Here is a 20,798-nt window from a genome sequence, read left to right as displayed (position 1 = left end):
TTAAGGCGGAACAAAGTTCGCCGGGTCAGCTAGTGTTTAAATAGAAGTCATGAATGATGCCTCAATATTGTTATTTTTCTTGTTAATTCTCATAGTTACTACCTTAATAAGAATGTTACTACCGTTTAACTATCTTTCGTAATGCGTGTTATTATAAGAAAGGTATATCTTAGGAGAATTTAATTTGATTAATATTCGCTCTTTAGTATCTATCAGTTGTATGAGATTAGTATGCAATGTAAGAAGTGCAAGTGTGTGTGTTATAGTGGCAGGTAAAATGATTAAAACACGCGTGTTCATTACATGATTTTATTTAATATCTTAAATACAAAATAATTACAATATAAGGAACAGTCATGTTTGGTTTCCTAATACTATGAAAGTGAATTACATTTTCTAATGTAAATATACTGTTTTCCAAATTCCTTCTTACAATGTGAAGGGCGACTGATTGGGGTTTAATACATTTTTTATTTATTTTCTAGTTAAATAACTATAAAAGTTTAAAATTACAGGTATAGATAACAAAGAAAGATAGTTGATTAAAAGCGTACATTATTTTAAAATGTTTTCAGTTAACATAGAACATCGATTATGTATAATTATTATGAATTTGGTTTACAATTACATAATTCCCAATCAGACTCCCTATTTTTATACTGAACCCTAACTACGAACATGAGTGACTATACAGTGACATGTTTGATTATACCAACGTTATTAGTTCATAATTATTATAATATCCATTTATGGATTTAACATTTGCTATCGTCGTCTTCTATACAAAACTCTGCGTTCAACACCCCCTGTAAAAACGACAAGTTTTAATTACTCTGAACTATAAAGTTAATATACCTAGCGAAATAGAGCAAGAAAGGAATGAGCGAGAGAGATGTCACTAGCTTCAACAGTGTGATAAAAAGAGATGCGTGGTGCGTCGTAACATAACATAACAGAACCGTTTTTTGCAACAATTTGACAGTTCGTTAGCAACTTAGCACTCATTGGTACACTGAAAATTGAAACTCTTGAGATTTTTTCACTCATTTTTTCAGTGAAATCGTGTGCTTCAGAAACTTGGTGCCTGGTTCAGAGATTGATTAATGTACAAAACAGTGAAACCAAAAGAATCTTAGGAATATTTTCATCATCGACTATTTCAAAATCGATTTCGTTCGATCGTGGTAGTTGCTCTATTGCTGATGTCGTGCCCTGAGTACCCAAGCAACTGCACTCAGAATTTGATGAGTGCTGCTGACAACGCCACTCTTGTGGCGGTGTTTTGGGCTGACACTGTGTAGGTTTGTAGTCGACACGAAAAGAAGAAGTTGCTCTATTAACTTTATTGTTAGGCCCAGAACACACCAGTTTGAAACCGGTTTGAAATGGTCGCGTCATGTGTGGTCTCTCAACGGAATCTATGGCAGAAACTTAGATGCAACTCAAAAGTAACTAGAAGTTGCAGTTTCGTTGCAATGCGTTTCACCGTGTGTTCTGGGCCTTATAGTATGAGTAATGTGTATGTCTTTTGTTGCCATATATAATTTTTCTTTCTTTCTTTGATGTATTATGTGTATAAAATGAAAATAGAGTGTTATGATAATAATGTTAGCATGTTATTACCGCTTGCATGTCGGCCACGGCGCGGTCGGTCTCCTTGTCGGCGTCTTCCAGGTGCTCCACCACTTGCATCTGGGCATCTTGCTCGCCATCTGCCGTGGATTTACACAATTAAACCAAAACCACCTTTATAAAACTGAGAATTGAAAACCTCCTCCTTTTTAGGGCTCCGTAGCCAAATGGCAAAAAACGGAACCCTTATAGATTCGTCATGTCTGTCTGTCTGTCCGTCCGTATGTCACAGCCATTTTTTTCCGAAACTATAATAGCTATACTGTTGAAACTTGGTAGGTAGATGTATTCTGTGAACTGTGTCTGTGTCTTCTAAAATAAGAAAATAAAAAATAAACATAATATTATTATGATGTTCATTACTATAAAAACTACCAACGAAAATTGTTTTGAACGAAGTCTAGTAAGTAGTTTTTTTTTAATACCTCGTAAATCGAAAACCGCGTAATCTTTCATACAAAAAAAAATAATTTCATAAATCAATGGTACGGAACCCTTTGTGCGTGAGTCCGACACGCACTTGGCCGGTTTTTATTGAAGTCGTTTAAAAAACAAGAAACAAAAACATCCGTACGAAAACTAAATTATCAGACCCTCTTCAATTTAGCCTAAAACATAAGTGGAACTGGGCAGGACCTTAGCAAGATGGACCTATCAAACAACAAAATGATAAGGCCCAAAAGGCAAAAGAAACGTAGGACCGCCGAAGAAAAGATGGGGTTGCCGAAGAAAACATAACAAACAAGGCAGGGAAAAATTGGATGCACATAGCCAGTGACAGGGAAAAAGGTTTTCGCAAAATGGTTTGCGAAGGTATTTAAAAAAATGTCAACTCAATTTCGTCAACAATATGGTGTAATTTAGTTTGTCTCAGAGTTGAGCATAGTTTCGTTTACATACGTCAGTGATCGGTACTGTGCCATGTTGATGCACCTTGTTGTGGTACTTCAGGCGTCTGGATCCGGACAGAGTTCCGGACAGTGTTAGTAAAAAAAAGAAATAGATCTCGTTGCCTATTTACCCTCGAACGACGTGATAGGCCGACTGTGAGGTTCCGTCCATAATCTGTCCGGACCGGACAATACTCCGGACAGTTTGAATGAAGATCCTATTGGATCCTATGAACCTATTTACCTTCGGACGGCGCGTGATGTGCCAGCTGCAAAGTCCCGTCCACAATCTGTCCGGACAGCACTCCGGACAGTCCGGTGGCGTTCATCTGCTGACGCATCTTCTTGGCTTGCATCTCCAGCTGCTGTTGTATGTGTAGCTCCTTGTGATGCACCTTGTTGTGGTACTTCAGGTGTCCGGATCCGGACAGTTTCCGGACTCTTTTAATGCTAAAAAGAAACAAATCTCGCAACCTATTTACCTTCGGGAGGCGCGTGATGTGCCAGCTGCAAGGTCCCGTCCACAATCTGTCCGGACAGCACTCCGGACAGTCCAGTGGCGTTCATCTGCTGACGCATCTTCTTGGCTTGCATCTCCAGCTGCTGTTGTATGTATAGCTCCTTGTGGTGCACTTTGTTGTGGTACTTGAGATGTCCGGATCCGGACAGTTTCCGGACTCTGCTAAAAGAAACAAGATCTCGCAACCTATTTACCTTCGGAAGGCGCGTGATGTGCCAGCTGCAAGGTCCCGTCCACAATCTGTCCGGACAGCACTCCGGACAGTCCGGTGGCGTTCATCTGTTGACGCATCTTCTTGGCTTGCATTTCCAACTGCTGCTGGATGTAAAGCTCCTTATGATGCACCTTGTTGTGGTATTTGAGATGGTGGGCTTTGGTGAACTTCTTGTTGCATGGGCCGCAACTGGGGGGAGATATTGAGATTATTACCCATTTACCAATTAATTCAAAACAAAATTTTCTAAATTCACATCATGGAAGGCGCTGGATGCAGGCCGCTATCAACCGGCGAATCTAACGCCCGTATTCACAAACGATACTTGCTTAAGTGAAACAGCAGATCGAACGCACAGCGTTGAATAGAGCCTCTGTGATTGGTTCATGTGTCACCCTGTGCGTCCACGCGCACTGCGAGACCTCATAGTCATGTTTGTGAATACGTTCTTACGAATCATTGGGTGAGACCTATGTCAGCAAAGGATGTTTTTTGGATTAAATATTACTTNCCCACCCCCAATTCTTTTTTTTACTATTTAGTGTCATAATTTTGTAGCGGTTCATACAACACATATTCCCATCAAATTTCATCACTGTAGTACTTATAGTTTCCGAGTAAATCGGCTGTGACAGACGGACAGACGGACAGACGGACAGACGGACAGACGGACAGACGGACATGACGAAACTATAAGGGTTCCGTTTTTGCCATTTTGGCTACGGAACCCTAAAAATGTCAACTCAATTTCGTCAACAATATGGTGTAATTTAGTTTGTCTCAGAGTTGAGCATAGTTTCGTTTACATACGTCAGTGATCGGTACTGTGCCTTGTTGATGCACCTTGTTGTGGTACTTCAGGCGTCTGGATCCGGACAGAGTTCCGGACAGTGTTAGTAAAAAAAAGAAATAGATCTCGTTGCCTATTTACCTTCGAACGACGTGATAGGCCGACTGTGAGGTTCCGTCCATAATCTGTCCGGATCCGGACAATACTCCGGACAGTTTGAATGAAGATCCTATGAACCTATTTACCTTCGGACGGCGCGTGATGTGCCAGCTGCAAGGTCCCGTCCACAATCTGTCCGGACAGCACTCCGGACAGTCCGGTGGCGTTCATCTGTTGACGCATCTTCTTGGCTTGCATTTCCAACTGCTGCTGGATGTAAAGCTCCTTATGATGCACCTTGTTATGGTATTTGAGATGGTGGGCTTTGGTGAACTTCTTGTTGCATGGGCCGCAACTGGGGAGAGATATTGAAATTACACCATTTGAGTCGATGAAATCCCTGTAAGCATAGGCCACCGAATTTTAGTTGGCCGATAGTTAATTGGATCGGGCTGTTAATCAGTATGGGCATGTATGAAAGTGCGCACATTACAACGATTTGGTATCGGCCGATTCTTGCGCTGCGCCTAGGCTGTCACATTTCTTCCTCATATTCACACTTTTATGATAATGATGATAATAAAACTGTCGCGATTCCCGTGATTCACTTAGCATGGACCTACGGGATTTTGATATTCAGCAACTTATTTAACATTATTTGTTTAAGAAAACACATTTGAAAAAAAAACATTATTATGGTCTTAAATTATGGGAGACTCGCGTTTTTATAAGTAGTGCAACGAGAGTTGAAGCCATCAAGACAAGCAAAGATTTGAATAATAGTATACGCTAACGTCTTACGTAGTCGGAATTGACGTGCTTTCTGTATCAGCTGTACCTTTTACGAGCTCTTCAAAGTTTTAAGCACCTACATAAAGTCACTTGTATAATTTAATCTTTAAACCGAATATAAAAAAAAACCAGCGATTACCATTATATGCCATTGTGTATAAATAGAAGTGTTATGTAATTAAAAACAATATACTCACGAGTATTTCTTCTCCCCAGTGTGAGTGAGCATATGGTTGGCGAGCACGTACGAATACGTGAACGACTTGCCGCACACCGAACACTGGTATGGCCGAAGACCCATGTGTAACCTGTGGTCCAATATAATTGGTTTTAATACTAAAAAAGTAAAGGTTGGTGAGAAGAATAGTAGTAAAAAAAAAATTCAGTATTGTTTAAAGGGATTATTCTACTTTATTCACCTGAGTGATATCACCTTACTTAGAAAGTAAGGTAGAAGTGTAATAGAATTTTGTTGAAATACATCTGATTCTTCTTTATTTGAATCACGTGTTTGTTGGTTAGGACAAACTATTAGTTAATGGTGTCTATTATCCAATTAAAAGCAAAAATGTAATAAGAAGATAGTAAAATCACAGCCAGTGGCTGGTATTAGTTTTGTTTGAGAAAAGACTTATCCATATCCTGTTTTCTTACCTCTCTTACTTCTGCCTCGTGTTACCTCTTTCTCTATGTTTTCCTGTGTCGCCTCGTGTTACTTCTCTTACTCTTTAAGTCTAGTGATTCTGCCTCATGATACCTCTAGCTTCTGCCTCTTGTTACCTCATTCTCTTACCTCTCATGCTTCTGCCTCGTGCCATAGTCTCCGAAGCAGCGTTCACACACTGTGTTACCTACCTCTTATTCTCCTAAGTCTAGTGCATCTGCCTCATGTTACCTCTAGCTTCTGCCTCAAGCTACCTCTATTAACATATTGTTACTAACCAAATAATTTCATAGTCCCATTTAAGTTTCTTGTATTTAGGCTAAGTTTTTATTCAATAAATTTATCTTATCTCATCTTATCTTATCTAGCTTCTGCCTCATACTACCTCTTTCTTACCTCTCATGCTTCTGCCTCGTGCCATAGTCCCCGAAGCGGCGTTCACACACGCGGCACTTGTAAGGCCGCTCGCCCGTGTGACGTAACATGTGTCGCTTCAACGCCTCATTCATGACGCACGCGTAACCACACACGCTGGCGACACGTTAACGTTACGTTTAAGTTAACAAGCCTAGGGTTAGAGTGGTGGTTGCCGTAAGTAAACCAGTTTAGAGTGGATTAATAATGGTTGCCACATACCAAATACCTGTTAGTAACGCGACGTGATATGACACTGCGATTTTTGGAACATCTGAAAGGTTTGTGTAAGAATCTATGCCCATGACGCTTTCATACAAGCAGGCGCATATTGAACTCTTGTTACCGCGTTCTCGTGCAACCACTTAGGGCTCCACGAGTTGATCAAATTATGGCGTTAGCCGGATCTCCAGCGCGCGTTTTGCCCTACACAACAAAATCATGTCAACATTCAACATTTTTTGCAGGCAATTTTGTTAAACGTTGACATGTTTTTGTTGATTGTATAGGGCAAAACGCACTGGAGACCCGGCTTTACGTGAGCTTTTTAAAAACTGATGCTGTCTGCTCGTAAAAAAACATCATCTACATAGTCTCGCCACAAAAACACTCGCCTTTCGTGCTTCTGTCGGGAACCGAAGTCGCCGAAGCGTCGTTCGCACACGCGGCACTTGTAGGGTCGTTGACCGGTGTGTCGCATCATGTGCCGCCGGAGTTCCATGTTCAGAACGCACGAGTACCCACACACGCTGGAAGAACGCGGAATGTTTTACTACCCTCCGTAGATTTTTTTATTTAAGTTGAAAATTTGAGATTTTAAGGTAAATTTGAAGGTAAGCTTATTTTTTTTAATTATTTTATTTTATTTATTAGGTATAAGGTATACTACAGTTGAAAATTAGAGATTTTAAGGTAAATTTGAAGGTAAGCAGAGAATGCCTTTATGGCGTTAAGTTAGCCTTATGTACCAATTATATGGCATAAAGGCTTAAATAAATAAGACTAGTCAGTTAAAATAACGCGCTAAGTTATACTACGCTAGTTTATTCTAAGACAAAAAGACAATGTAATGCACTTTGCATTATGGTAGGTTTTATGAAGATTAGTTGTAATGTTCATTCATAGATGGTGTTATCCTGAATTAACTCACGGTATCATGATAGGTTTTTATAAGATTTTACTTCTTGAACTATTGTTAGGACGTAGTATCCCTTGCGTATAACTATTTCGAATAAATATTACATTAAATAAATGCAAAATTATTTAAAAAGAACGGTTTTTACCTACTTTGTTTTGTTTCGATTCATGGGTGCGGGTGCGTTTTGAACATGGTTATTGAAAAAAAAGCTCAAAATGTCAACACAAATATGTGGCAACCATCATTATTTGCGACATGGGGACAGGTGATTCAACAATTTAATATCACTCTTGATACATTAAATATAAGATTCAATTGACAGTGTACCATTTATGAAATGTACTAACATTTTATCAACATGCCCCGACCCGCACCCATGTCTCGAATTATGAAAGGAATTTAAGTTTTTAGTTGGTTTAAATATTGAAATTCACTGACTTTAACTTGATTATCATTTAATAGTAAAAAAGTAAAAGTTAAATTATACTGAGATTTGAAAAGCACTATTTTAGAACTTAATTGTAAATCTTAAATCCTGCAACTAAAAAGGGTTAAAAACTTTGAGAATTAATTTTTATTATTTATAGAATATAAAGAACTTTAAGGGTGAGTTGCACCACCTAACTTTGACCGTAACTATAACGATAGCCGGTGGTTTTTGTATGAAGTTTTACAGATTTCTGACGTTTGTTAAGCTATGCTTCAGCCACACCAAAGCGTGCAGATCGCCATCGCCGGTGCGATCATAGGCCAATGACAGGTCGCACGACCCATGACAGTCCGCGCGACCTGTCATTGGCCAATAATCGCTTTGTTAGTGTGGTTGAAGCTTTAAAGTAAGATGGTGCAACCCAGCCTTTATCCAATGCAGTGGTTCTTAACCGGTGGTCCGCGGACCACTGGTGGTCCCTGGAGACATTCCAAGTGGTCCACGAAGTGCACTTGTACACCTTGGTTAAAACCACTTTTAACTGATTTTTGCAGTCAAACTGGTTTTGACCGGCTATGAGGTGGTCCCTGACAAGACAGAAATTTGGTAAAATGGTCCCTCTAGACTTAAAGGTTAAGAACCACTGATCTAATGCTAACAGATCACAGTAACAGCTTACCTGCACACAAAAGGCTTGATGCCGAGATGTCGGCGAATGTGAGCCTGCAGCGAGGCGTTGGATGTGAACGAAGAGCCACATGTCTCACAAGTGTGCCTAGAAATCAAAATCGAAAATATTTTATTCAATTTAGACCACTATTGGCACTTATGAATAAAAATGTATGTCAGGTAATAAAAGTTGTAATATGCATAAATAGTCTATGGCCAGATGTCTTCTGTAGAAATTGCTTTAGCCATTCTTGAACACCCTGTATAAACTGAACATTGTTTTATAAGTGGCCGAGACAAAAGACAAAAACAACATCCAAGAATTTTACAATTAAATTATTTTTAATGAGTGATTTTCGGAGCTTTAAAATCAATTACTGTAACAATAAAGAAATCCTCTTAACGAAGAATTTGCTTTTATGATGCTACTGCTTTTCCTTTAAAAGTACTACACAGAATTTAATTACAGAAATTACAATAGTAAGCCTAGGCGCAGACCACCAATTTTTAGTTGGGCGATAGTTGGGCCCGATTCTAATTTATATGAAGAATCGGCCGATACCATATCGGTGTGATATGCGCACTTGATTTACAGCCCGGCCCAACTATCGGCCAACTAAAAGTCAATGGTCTGCGCCTAGGCTAATAGGTATAACAAAAACTTACGTCTTCTCATAGACATATTTCTTCCTCTTGGCATACTTCTTTTTCTTCGGCTGAGGGTTGAGTATGTGCTCCGGTATGGGTTCTGAGAACGCGAGTATAGTTTCTTTTAATAGCACGTCCTCACCGTCATCCTCCTTGGATTTTTCTGGTTTGTCTTGGATTTGGACTTTGCGAGGTCGACCGCGTTTCTTGGGGGCAGGTTGCTGTAAAATCAATCAGTTATCGTTGAGATAAAAATTGAAATAATGAATTCAGAGACCAAAGCCTTTTGATCGTGCTTCGTTAACAGAAGTCTGTTAAAAATTGTGTTAACAGTCCTGTAGCCTTATTCATGTAACAAAACTTCAACGACAACAAAACACTGATAGTCCAGTCAATAAAGCATTATAGATGGAAATCCGTGGAACACAATTTTTGACTTCGGGACTTTATTTAGACTAGTTAGGAGGTGAACAATGTTCACTGAACATATCAAAAGTCCCCGCCCTTAGCCCTTGAGCCGCCGGGGAGAGGGGGGTTTAAAGGTACCACTTTTCGGTTTTTCGCTTAATCCTCGGAAACTATGCGTCCTAGTGACATGACTACTATGAACCAAAAAAAGCTTATTTAATTTGCTACAGGTGAGATAGTCAAGTTTTTCTATATCTTGTATAGTTTTCGCGGCATCTGCTCTAGAAGGTCTGTAATATTGGAAATTTTATTTTTGTCTTACATGTTCCCATCAGGAGAAAATCGACTAAATCAACATTGAGCTAATATTCTAGATACATCGAAATGATTTTCATAGCAATGTCTTATTGTTAGAAGTTATACCTTATTGTTAGAAGTAAATAAATTAATACTTATACATTTTTATATTTTACTTGGAAGAAGATATGACTCTAACAACACTTATGTACACTTTATTTGAATAAATCGCCAAATATACCACCGCGGAGACCCCAATCGCGTCTCTGCGTGCCATTGAATCGTATGAGCGTATGGATTTTTTGCGTTATTTTTCACAATTTCTATTTTTAAAAATTACCTATCGATAGCTTACTTTATTCTGATGAATAAATGTCATTACAAGTTTTTCTCTAAAACTGATAATTTGGCCAGAAAAAAATATTTTCTATCCACGCAGTACGTCGGCAGCGTTCGGATCGGATATAATGACGTCATCGTCCCCGCGCCGGGCGGTCAGTGAACTTTTTTAGTAATTTGGCCATAACTTCGTCAATTTTTGTCGTAGAACAAAAATTTTTGCACTGTGTATTAAGGATTTCTTAGCCCTATAAATCTGCATTCACAGCTAAAAATCGAAATGATCCTCATTAGGTGACAGTTATGTTCTTCTAACTCAGAAACTACAAGTGCTAGGAGTCTAAAATTTTGCATGGGGGTTCTTTTTAGAACGTAAGTGCTCACTAAAACAGGATTTTGAAAAATTCAACCCCAAAAGGTGTAAAACGGGGTCCACGCGTACGAAGTCGCGGGCGGCCGCTAGGAAGATAATATTTTTTAACATCTTAACTACATAACTTACCACTTTCTCAACAACCTCTGCTTCAGATTCATTTTCTTCACTCTCTGGGTTAAATTCTGGATCATCGTCAGCAAAATCTGTAACAACATTGCGATTCTAAATTGTATAACAAAACATTTTGTTTTATTGCTAATATTGAACACTCGTAACTTAGTTATTTGTCAGGCTTTGCTTCAGCACTGATACTGAGAAAAAGTGTCCGAAGAAATAGAAATGTTACAAGTTAATAACTATGTGTTATGAGCACTTTGGAAACAGATTTTGTTTTTTAAAAGTCCCGTTAGCCTCTCGTTCTAAGCTAAATATGCTTGTATCACGAGTGAGCTCACCACTAATAATAGTCGAGCGCCGGCAGGAACCGAACCCGCATTCCCCGGATCACGAGTCGGCCAGTCCGACCCCTTCACCGTTCGGCTATCGTGGCTTCATTTCTGAAATAAATGATTTAAATTTGTCATACCATCTCCCAAATGTTGCTGCTCATCCTCCAACGGCTCTTCTTTAATGGCCTCTATGGCCAATGTGCCGCTTGCAATCATCGTAGTCAACGATTCAGGCTCTTTCACCGGCTCCCTCGGTTTCTTCCTCTGGTAGGGTGATAGATCTGCAAGGTATTATTTATGATAATGCATATTCAGCCTCTAGTTCTAAAGTAGGGTAAAATTCCTGTCATTGGACACTTGAGGGTGTGACGTTGAGTTATTAGATATAGATAGATCTATCATCATCATCATCATCATGTCAGCCATAGGACGTCCACTGCTGAACATAGGCCTCCCCTAATGCTTTCCATGTTGATCGATATAGATAGATCTATAATGAATTTAAAATAGCATTGCTATTGGGTAGATCCGCCGATTTTATTCCGCGGGATTTATTTTACGTTTTTTGAAAAACTTAACAGGGATGCGTGCAAACTAGCTTAAACTGAAAGGTTAAGCAATAAGCTTTTTAGATCAGTGTGAGGCCCTTAGATTCAATCGTGATTTTAGAAGTAACAAGCGTCCAAATATTTTTTCACAAAATGGTAATGACGTTTTCCTAATGGTAATGATTTTATTAAAATGGTAATGATCTTATGTTAATGGTGATGACGAAATATAATTGTTTAGCTAAACACCAACTTTTTCTATGTTATTTTCCTAGCTAAGCACGTACCTATTAAAGAATGGGTTGGAAATGAAAATAAATGTATTCAATATTTTAATGTTTTTATTGAATTTGGAACAATACGAAAATTTTTTTACGTTCCTAATATTTATTATTCAGAATCAGAAGAAAATATATTTAAACCAATGAGGATTTTGATTGCAAAATATGCCTAGGTGCTCTTACTTAGACTTACACAATAGTCAACATACAATAAATTTAAAAAAAAAACGTCTTCTCGTAAAGTAATAAAAAATCTTCTCATTTGAAAACAAATCTTAAATTTGTTTTTTATAATATATTGATTGGTATGGCTTTAAATCACAGTCTTGATTTTTATAACTAAAATAGAAAACAAGTCATTCGATAAGCAAGAGAGTAATGGATTGTCCACATCACGACGGCACGACGTCGGCACCGTTCAAGCTGGTACGTGACCGTGAACGACGACGGTGCCGACGCTGGTGAACGGCGCCGACGTCGTGCCGTCGTGATGTGGACAAGGACTTTACTATATCTAAACTTACATGTAGGTACAGTGTGTCAAAATAAATGGACATCCATTGATAAAAATTAACATACAAGAAAATTTTAAAAATATTTTTTTAACTAATAACAACTTATTATTTTGACAATAAGCTCGAATTTACTTTTTTATCTTAATATTAAACGCTATGGCTTTAAATCACAGTTTTGATTTCTATAATAAGAAAACAGTCTTTCGATAAACAAGAGTTAATAATCTAGAGAACTTTACAATTTGAAACTTAAATATTGTTGTTTTCAGTCTTCGAAACGACTAAGCGTTTGTTGGAGAGGATTCTTATCTTTGAAGGATTAGCAGTGATAGAAATCATATTGATGTCAGAATCTTCAAACCTATTGGTGATATCAGTCAGTAAGGAACTTTGTCTTTTGGTGACACTCAGGGGAACCACTTGGTTGTCATCAACGGAGGAAGCTTCATGATATTGTGACATTTTTAGAAAACCTAGATGTTTTCCGTGAGTACATATGACTCCACAGTCACATTCAAAACAACTCAATTTGCGAAATGTTAGGTTCACAACATCTTTTCTCCATAACACTTGGTGTACATCGAAGGTGCCTCTAAATGTCGGTAAATTCTTTGGCATTGCACTTTCTCTCTTGGCTATATTTTCCTCAGGCACATCAAACATGACGACGTTTTTTACATTTTCTTTAACCAAACGCAAGAACTTGTCATATGTACCCACATCTTCACCGTGATTAACACAGGAATCCACAGTCCTTTTTATTGTAGCTCCTACACCGTCCGGGGCTCCTTTGCCATGTCCGGCCTCAGAGTAATTCCAAGTAATTGTGGTTACTTGTGGAAATTCGTGGTGAAGTTGGGAAATCATGTAAAAAATGTATTTATTACGGTACTGTGTGACTGGAGAGTCTGTCTGAAAATGTAAAGTGTCTATGAAAGGATTATCTATGAGAGCTCTTTCGATCAGTGGTATGATGTGTGCCCATATAGCTGGACTATCGTGTCTCAGACAAGAACTCGCAGTACAAATTGATGTTGGTTTGGTTGCACTAACATGGAAATCAAAATTGTATATTACGGCTGTGTGAAGGCATACTTCCTTGCGATTTCCACCATAGTGCATTGATTGCACTTCATTTTTAAATTTCAGACCGTAATTTTCGGAAAAGTCTGCGTGGATAACTGCACAGTTAACGGGTAATGAATCTTTTAGGAGTTTCATGTTGCAATATTGGTTATGAATAGCATAGCAATGCTCTAAGAATTTTGGTATACTTTCATGTAAATCATTGATCACTTCTGTTGGTTTAGCTAATACCGATTCTTTTTTAGTCGTAGTAACAATTTTCTGACCTTGCTTTGTCTTTATACTTTCTCTTGTACGTGTCCATTTATAATAAGTAATTTCCTGATCATTGGAAAACTCTTTCACTTGTAATGATTTACTTTTACATGACTCACACTCCCTTTTTAAGCATTGTTCGTCATATTTTGAGCAACATAGGCTAGTTATCAAATCTTCAGAACCTGTTTCGTCCAATATAGAATGTGTCTTGAGAGCTTGAACCTTCAGATTAAAATTTTCATGAATCATGCATAAGCATGTTTCGCGTTGAGAGTCTCTTGGTTTCAAAACCCAAAATGGTTTATGCTTACAAAAGAAACTGTAACTGACTGTCACGTTATATTTGGCCATGAATTTTTTGTGTAACGCTTTTTGAGTGCATGTCATGTACCGTTTTTGTTTTTGTACTTTTAACTTCGTAACATATTGTTTCTTCCCTGCAGCAAGTGTGCTATTCAGATCATCCTGATAAAATTCTCGTACTTTTTTTATCAATTTCATCAGTTTTGAGTCTTCTTTTTTTTTCTCTTGAGCTTTTTTATGAGAATTTTTTTAGATATCATGTTAACATTTTTTGGGTGATTTTTTTCTTTGTCCTGTTTTTGTAATTTTTTGCGTAACATTTTGTTTTCTTTTTGAAGATTTTGTATTATTCGCATCAGGTGCATTCTTTTTTCCTTTCAATGTGCTTTATTCTTCGTATATTCACTGTTGACTCCGAAGGTCCCAATGGATTGTTAACTGGTTGTTGACTGTCACTTGTAACATGAATTTCAGCCTGGTGCTCTTTACTTGTTGTTGCTTGGTCTACCAAAATCAATTCAGGTACAGGAATAGGGCGCATTTTGTCTTCTTTTTTTGTCTGTCTATATTTTCGAGAAGCTTCTCGCCATTTTTTACGTCTTTCTCGTTGATCACGGGGAGATTCTTCGTCGATACTTTTGATTTGTTTCTTTTTTTTCCTTTCCTGATATCTTTTTCTTTCCTTTTCTCTCTCTAAGTCATATAAAACTGGATCTTGTTTAATATCTGCATATTTAATTTTTCTGTACACTTTGTTTTTCTGCCCGTTTGATTTTGGGTTTTTGTTTCCTGGGCATGACTGCAGTAATCCCTAAAAATAACAATATTGGTTATATAAATAATTACTATTTGGTAACTAGACAGTCATTTCAGTTTAAACTAAAATATAACTAACTTATTGGGTACACCACATACTGCTTTGTGGGTACCTTCATAACTAGTCTCCTTAATATTATGTTAGTTTACACCATAGTCATTGCTTAAAATCAACTCTTGTTCCATAAAATTATCCTTATTATAATATATTATTTATATTCAACTAGCTTTCCGCCCGCGGCTTCGCCCGCGTGGAATTTTGTCTGTCACAGAAAAACTTTATCGCGCGCGTCCCTGTTTCAAAAACCGGGATAAAAACTATCCTATGTTCTTTCCCGGGACTCAAACTATCTCTATGCCAAATTGCATCAAAATCGGTTGCGAGGTTTAAGCGGGAAAGCGTAACAGACAGACAGACAGACAGACAGACAGACAGATAGACAGACAGACAGACAGACAGACAGAGTTACTTTCGCATTTATAATATTAGTTGGGATTGGGATATCTCAACAATAGATTTTCGTTGATCTTGGTCTTTACTTAGTAACTTTGATAATAATACTTTAATTATAAAAATATTAAAAAAATTGCAGAATTTGCAGTTTTCTGTTCATGGAACCACATTCCATTTCTTCGAATTGTTTATTATTACTTGACCGTGGCTTCTCACGATTTCATATAAGTCCATTATTTGCTCACGATCAGATAACTTGTTATGTATGCGAAAAACTCAGTTAAATTATTGACATCAAAGTATTTATATAACTTCATATCAAAGTCTTCGCATAAAGCAAGGCAGATTCCGCCATCATAAGTCGCAAAAACTGGACAGAAATTTTCTATGATACTCAAAAAATATTTGGGATCCACATAATGACGATTTGTCTCTATTTTTAATATATAATACTGCAGCTTCATCTTGTTTAATATGATCTGCAACCAAATACGCTAACGTAAGTTGTGAACTCAACAATACGATAACTATTGTTTATAATAAAAAGTATATATAATTATACGTGTGAGATGTACAGGATTTAAGAAGGGAATTGAATGTACGGATTTTAATAAATAGGTAATAAGGNTAGCTAAATAAGCTTTTATTGAAAATAAAACATAGTTGTGGGTTACGTTTATGAACGAACTAGCTTTTTCCCCTGCAGTTTCATCCGATTTTCCCGTAGTACAGTAGCCTATGTCCTTTCTCAGGTCTGAAATCACCTCTATAGTTCCATATCAAATTTCATTCAAATCGGTTCAACGGTTGAAGCGTGGAATGTAACAGATATAGTGCTTGTCCACATGACGACGGCACGACGTCGGCGCCGTTCACCGGCACCGGCACCGACGTCGGCCGGCACCGCGCCGATGTCGTGCCGGTGCCGGTGAACGGTGAATGNTCACTGTCAAGTGTTAAAATAGGGTGAGGGGGAGGTAAGAGGGTTGCGCGCGGGTGATTTTTTGACAGCTCCATGCGCCAAGTTCATTAAAATAATCGTGTTGTACCTCTTTGGAGGTAAGTGCGTAGGGATGATGATACTAGGGTAGAACCTAAGGGCACCTTCATTTAGCGCGCTTTACGCTATCGTCGGCACCGGCACCGGCACCGACGTCGGCGCGGTGCCGGCCGACGTCGGTGCCGGTGCCGGTGAACGGCGCCGACGTCGTGCCGTCGTGATGTGGACAAGCCCATACTTTTGCATTTAAAATATTAAGGTGCCAGTTACGATCTTTTATTTATTTTGTAAAGCGCGCTAAATGAAGGTGCCCTTAGGTTCTACCCTAGTATCATCATCCCTACGCACTTACCTCCAAAGAGGTACAACACGATTATTTTAATGAACTTGGCGCATGGAGCTGTCAAAAAATCACCCACGCGCAACCCTCTTACCTCCCCCTCACCCTATTTTAACACTTGACAGTGACAGCTCCATGCCCATAAGAAATTTTAGGAAACCTTTCATAGTCGTCATTACCATATACAAAGTGTCATCACCATAAGCCCAAATGAGATGGTAATGATGTTAATGGTAATGACGAAAACGATTTTAAAATTATATAAAAATAATTGTCGCCACTATTGGGAGACCTCAATATCGCCATTTTTTTATTGTAATCACATGCTCCAAAGTGTTAATTATTAGAAAAATATCGATATTATAAAACTTACCGAATCGCACAAAATGGGAATGACGCGAGCCGATGACAAACTGCGAGTGTCTCTCGTTTACGGGGTTTAAAAAGTCTCGGAGCTGCGTAAATATTACGTGCACTCTGTTCTGTTGTGCGCAACAAACTGAAGAACGGGACGCGCGGACGCAAGCGGGGATAAGTCGCGTCGCGGCCACATCAAACAACCTTTGATGTTGCCGCGATGGCGATGACGATTTCTCGTGACAATATTTCAATTCATGATTGCATTTTATTGGCTAATACGATTTTAATATAATTTTGTTATTTTGNACCTTATCTCTATCAGTCACTATTCCTTAGTTATTGTAATAGGGTAAATCCGCGAAACAGTAAAAAACATATGTTCCGATCGATAAAAAAAAAACTGTTGTAGTTCTGGTAAATTAAACTTCTGAATAACGATTCATACAAGTTTCCACATAAGGCGCCATGATCCATATTGATTAAATACTTCAAGTTATTTCGATAATCAAGAAAACACGCACTAAACGTCATTACCATCACAGTAAAAATACTGACCTTTGCCGTTGTCTTTTAATTTTTTTTACTTTACCTATACACAGACCAGATTTTGATTATAAATTTAAAATGTACATATTTACCGTGACAAAATAACAAAATTATATTAAAATCGTATTAGCCAATAAAATGCAATCATGAATTGAAATATTGTCACGAGAAATCGTCATCGCCATCGCGGCAACATCAAAGGTTGTTTGATGTGGCCGCGACGCGACTTATCCCCGCTTGCGTCCGCGCGTCCCGTTCTTCAGTTCGTTGCGCACAACAGAACAGAGTGCACGTAATATTTACGCAGCTCCGAGACTTTTTAAACCCCGTAAACGAGAGACACTCGCAGTTTGTCATCGGCTCGCGTCATTCCCATTTTGTGCGATTCGGTAAGTTTTATAATATCGATATTTTTCTAATAATTAACACTTTGGAGCATGTGATTACAATAAAAAAATGGCGATATTGAGGTCTCCCAATAGTGGCGACAATTATTTTTATATAATTTTAAAATCGTTTTCGTCATTACCATTAACATCATTACCATCTCATTTGGGCTTATGGTGATGACACTTTGTATATGGTAATGACGACTATGAAAGGTTTCCTAAAATTTCTTATGGGCATGGAGCTGTCACTGTCAAGTGTTAAAATAGGGTGAGGGGGAGGTAAGAGGGTTGCGCGCGGGTGATTTTTTGACAGCTCCATGCGCCAAGTTCATTAAAATAATCGTGTTGTACCTCTTTGGAGGTAAGTGCGTAGGGATGATGATACTAGGGTAGAACCTAAGGGCACCTTCATTTAGCGCGCTTTACAAAATAAATAAAAGATCGTAACTGGCACCTTAATATTTTAAATGCAAAAGTATGGGCTTGTCCACATCACGACGGCACGACGTCGGCGCCGTTCACCGGCACCGGCACCGACGTCGGCCGGCACCGCGCCGACGTCGGTGCCGGTGCCGGTGCCGACGATAGCGTAAAGCGCGCTAAATGAAGGTGCCCTTAGGTTCTACCCTAGTATCATCATCCCTACGCACTTACCTCCAAAGAGGTACAACACGATTATTTTAATGAACTTGGCGCATGGAGCTGTCAAAAAATCACCCGCGCGCAACCCTCTTACCTCCCCCTCACCCTATTTTAACACTTGACAGTGACAGCTCCATGCCCATAAGAAATTTTAGGAAACCTTTCATAGTCGTCATTACCATATACAAAGTGTCATCACCATAAGCCCAAATGAGATGGTAATGATGTTAATGGTAATGACGAAAACGATTTTAAAATTATATAAAAATAATTGTCGCCACTATTGGGAGACCTCAATATCGCCATTTTTTTATTGTAATCACATGCTCCAAAGTGTTAATTATTAGAAAAATATCGATATTATAAAACTTACCGAATCGCACAAAATGGGAATGACGCGAGCCGATGACAAACTGCGAGTGTCTCTCGTTTACGGGGTTTAAAAAGTCTCGGAGCTGCGTAAATATTACGTGCACTCTGTTCTGTTGTGCGCAACGAACTGAAGAACGGGACGCGCGGACGCAAGCGGGGATAAGTCGCGTCGCGGCCACATCAAACAACCTTTGATGTTGCCGCGATGGCGATGACGATTTCTCGTGACAATATTTCAATTCATGATTGCATTTTATTGGCTAATACGATTTTAATATAATTTTGTTATTTTGTCACGGTAAATATGTACATTTTAAATTTATAATCAAAATCTGGTCTGTGTATAGGTAAAGTAAAAAAAATTAAAAGACAACGGCAAAGGTCAGTATTTTTACTGTGATGGTAATGACGTTTAGTGCGTGTTTTCTTGATTATCGAAATAACTTGAAGTATTTAATCAATATGGATCATGGCGCCTTATGTGGAAACTTGTATGAATCGTTATTCAGAAGTTTAATTTACCAGAACTACAACAGTTTTTTTTTTATCGATCGGAACATATGTTTTTTACTGTTTCGCGGATTTACCCTATTACAATAACTAAGGAATAGTGACTGATAGAGATAAGGTGATAATTTGCATTTGAAGTCATATTATAATTTAGGACGGTCAAGGAGTGTTTTATCCAATGTCTGGAAAATTTAATTAAAATTAGTTAATTTAAAACACTAGCTTTATTCTGAAATAATTTTTAGTAGAAAATTATAGCTATTACTAAATCATTTATTGAAAAGGTGTTAAAAATTACGTACGGATCTGTCCCTGTTCATTAGGGTATTTCCTCGGACGGCCCCTCTTCTTCGGTTTTGGAGCTTTCGTGACCACGGAGCTACTCGGCGTCTTGTTGAGAGTCCTAGTCCATGTGGCCGTAGGATCGTGCTCAACAGGCAGCTCGTATTGTAAGAGTAAGCCATTCTCTTGCTTTATAGTGATCGTCTCGGTTTCTGTAGCTGAAATAAGCGTACAAGATTGTAAGACAAAGTGTATGCTTTGTAAGGCTTGAGTTTATGTGAGAAGGATGGTAAATAATTCATAGTATTATAAATTTCGATACAGAACACAATTAAATTTAAGGTACTGCCTGTTTTCACCATCAATTCCTAATTTTTAAGTGACCCCTATGAAAACAAAATTCCTGTTGTGTTACCATAGGAGTCACTTAAAAATTAGGGATTAATGGTGAAAACAGGCATAAGCCAATGACCAAAGAAAGGTATTTCAATGAAGGAACTTACGTTTGGATGTTGAAGTGGAGCTCACAGCAGCACTACTCTTCATGAACTCCCCAAGACACTCTTTCAAAGTGGTATTCGATGTTAAACATTGCTGCTTGAACTGATAGGCGAAAGTAAGCCTATCTACGCAATTCAAACATATCAGCGTCGGCAGAGAATCGTTTTTACACACCTAAAAATACACATTCAAAATGACCATGAGATGTCAATCAACAAGATTTTCCCAATTTTGCAAATAGGGATGACAGCAAAAAATCACCAAATAGTTACAAAATAAAACAATATAGCAACATTATCTTAGGAAAAAATTATAGGGTGGCCATCGCAACCATTTTGGTGTGGTAATTTTTCCATACCTTGATGCCGCAGCAGTAGGTGTACTTATCGCCGAGTTGTTGATTATTTTCATCCCAATCGAACAGGGAAACCATATCGCCCGTTTCCAGGCAAACTCTACAAGTTAATTGCCAATCCATTTTGATATAAAACTTAGAAAACACCCAAGAATTAGATTTTAACTCCTAATAATTTTTAGCATTTTCTCACCGGAAATTGATATATATGGCAAATTTAGCCAACATCACAAAACTAACGCTTGCGCCCACCNAATAAATCCCGTGAAGTGATAATTTTATTAATAATTATGATATTAAATTCAAATAGACTTCGTAATAAACAACAAACATTATAATTGAAAAAAATGTTTAACTTGATACGATCGAGTGCCTCCAAATTTTTTTTTACTATTACTTTGATTCGTTTTCTATTATAGTGAAAATAATTTCAGAAGACTAAAGCAAGCTTAGCTGATTTATTTTATTGAA

General features: G+C 38.2%; 1 protein-coding gene across 5 annotated transcripts; it reads right to left on the bottom strand.

Moving 5' to 3' along the window:
- Positions 1-371: 371 nt before the first annotated feature.
- Positions 372-20,548, bottom strand: LOC114365655 (zinc finger protein 184). Of its 5 annotated transcripts, none has more exons than XM_028322276.1 (12): positions 20,331-20,548; positions 19,975-20,146; positions 19,492-19,689; positions 10,907-11,050; positions 10,447-10,523; positions 8,919-9,121; positions 8,263-8,358; positions 5,998-6,132; positions 5,135-5,245; positions 3,237-3,445; positions 1,624-1,712; positions 372-806 (listed from the first exon to the last, which is right to left on the bottom strand). In XM_028322276.1, exons 1-12 carry the CDS (start codon positions 20,448-20,450, stop codon positions 756-758), a joined length of 1,605 nt encoding a protein of 534 aa, XP_028178077.1. In that variant the 5' UTR covers positions 20,451-20,548; the 3' UTR covers positions 372-755. The 5 variants fall into 5 exon arrangements, with proteins under 5 accessions (XP_028178077.1, XP_028178076.1, XP_028178075.1 ...); XM_028322275.1 differs by lacking the exon at positions 5,998-6,132 and adding an exon at positions 6,630-6,764 and having other exon boundaries at positions 20,331-20,547; XM_028322274.1 differs by lacking the exon at positions 3,237-3,445 and adding an exon at positions 4,292-4,500 and having other exon boundaries at positions 20,331-20,547.
- Positions 20,549-20,798: the final 250 nt, after the last annotated feature.

This window comes from Ostrinia furnacalis, unplaced genomic scaffold (assembly GCF_004193835.3).
Source record: "Ostrinia furnacalis isolate ACB-3 unplaced genomic scaffold, ASM419383v2 OfSCF7606, whole genome shotgun sequence".
NCBI lineage: Eukaryota > Metazoa > Arthropoda > Insecta > Lepidoptera > Crambidae > Ostrinia > Ostrinia furnacalis.
Note: the sequence above shows the minus strand (reverse complement) of the source record. Positions and strands in the feature narration are given on the sequence as shown.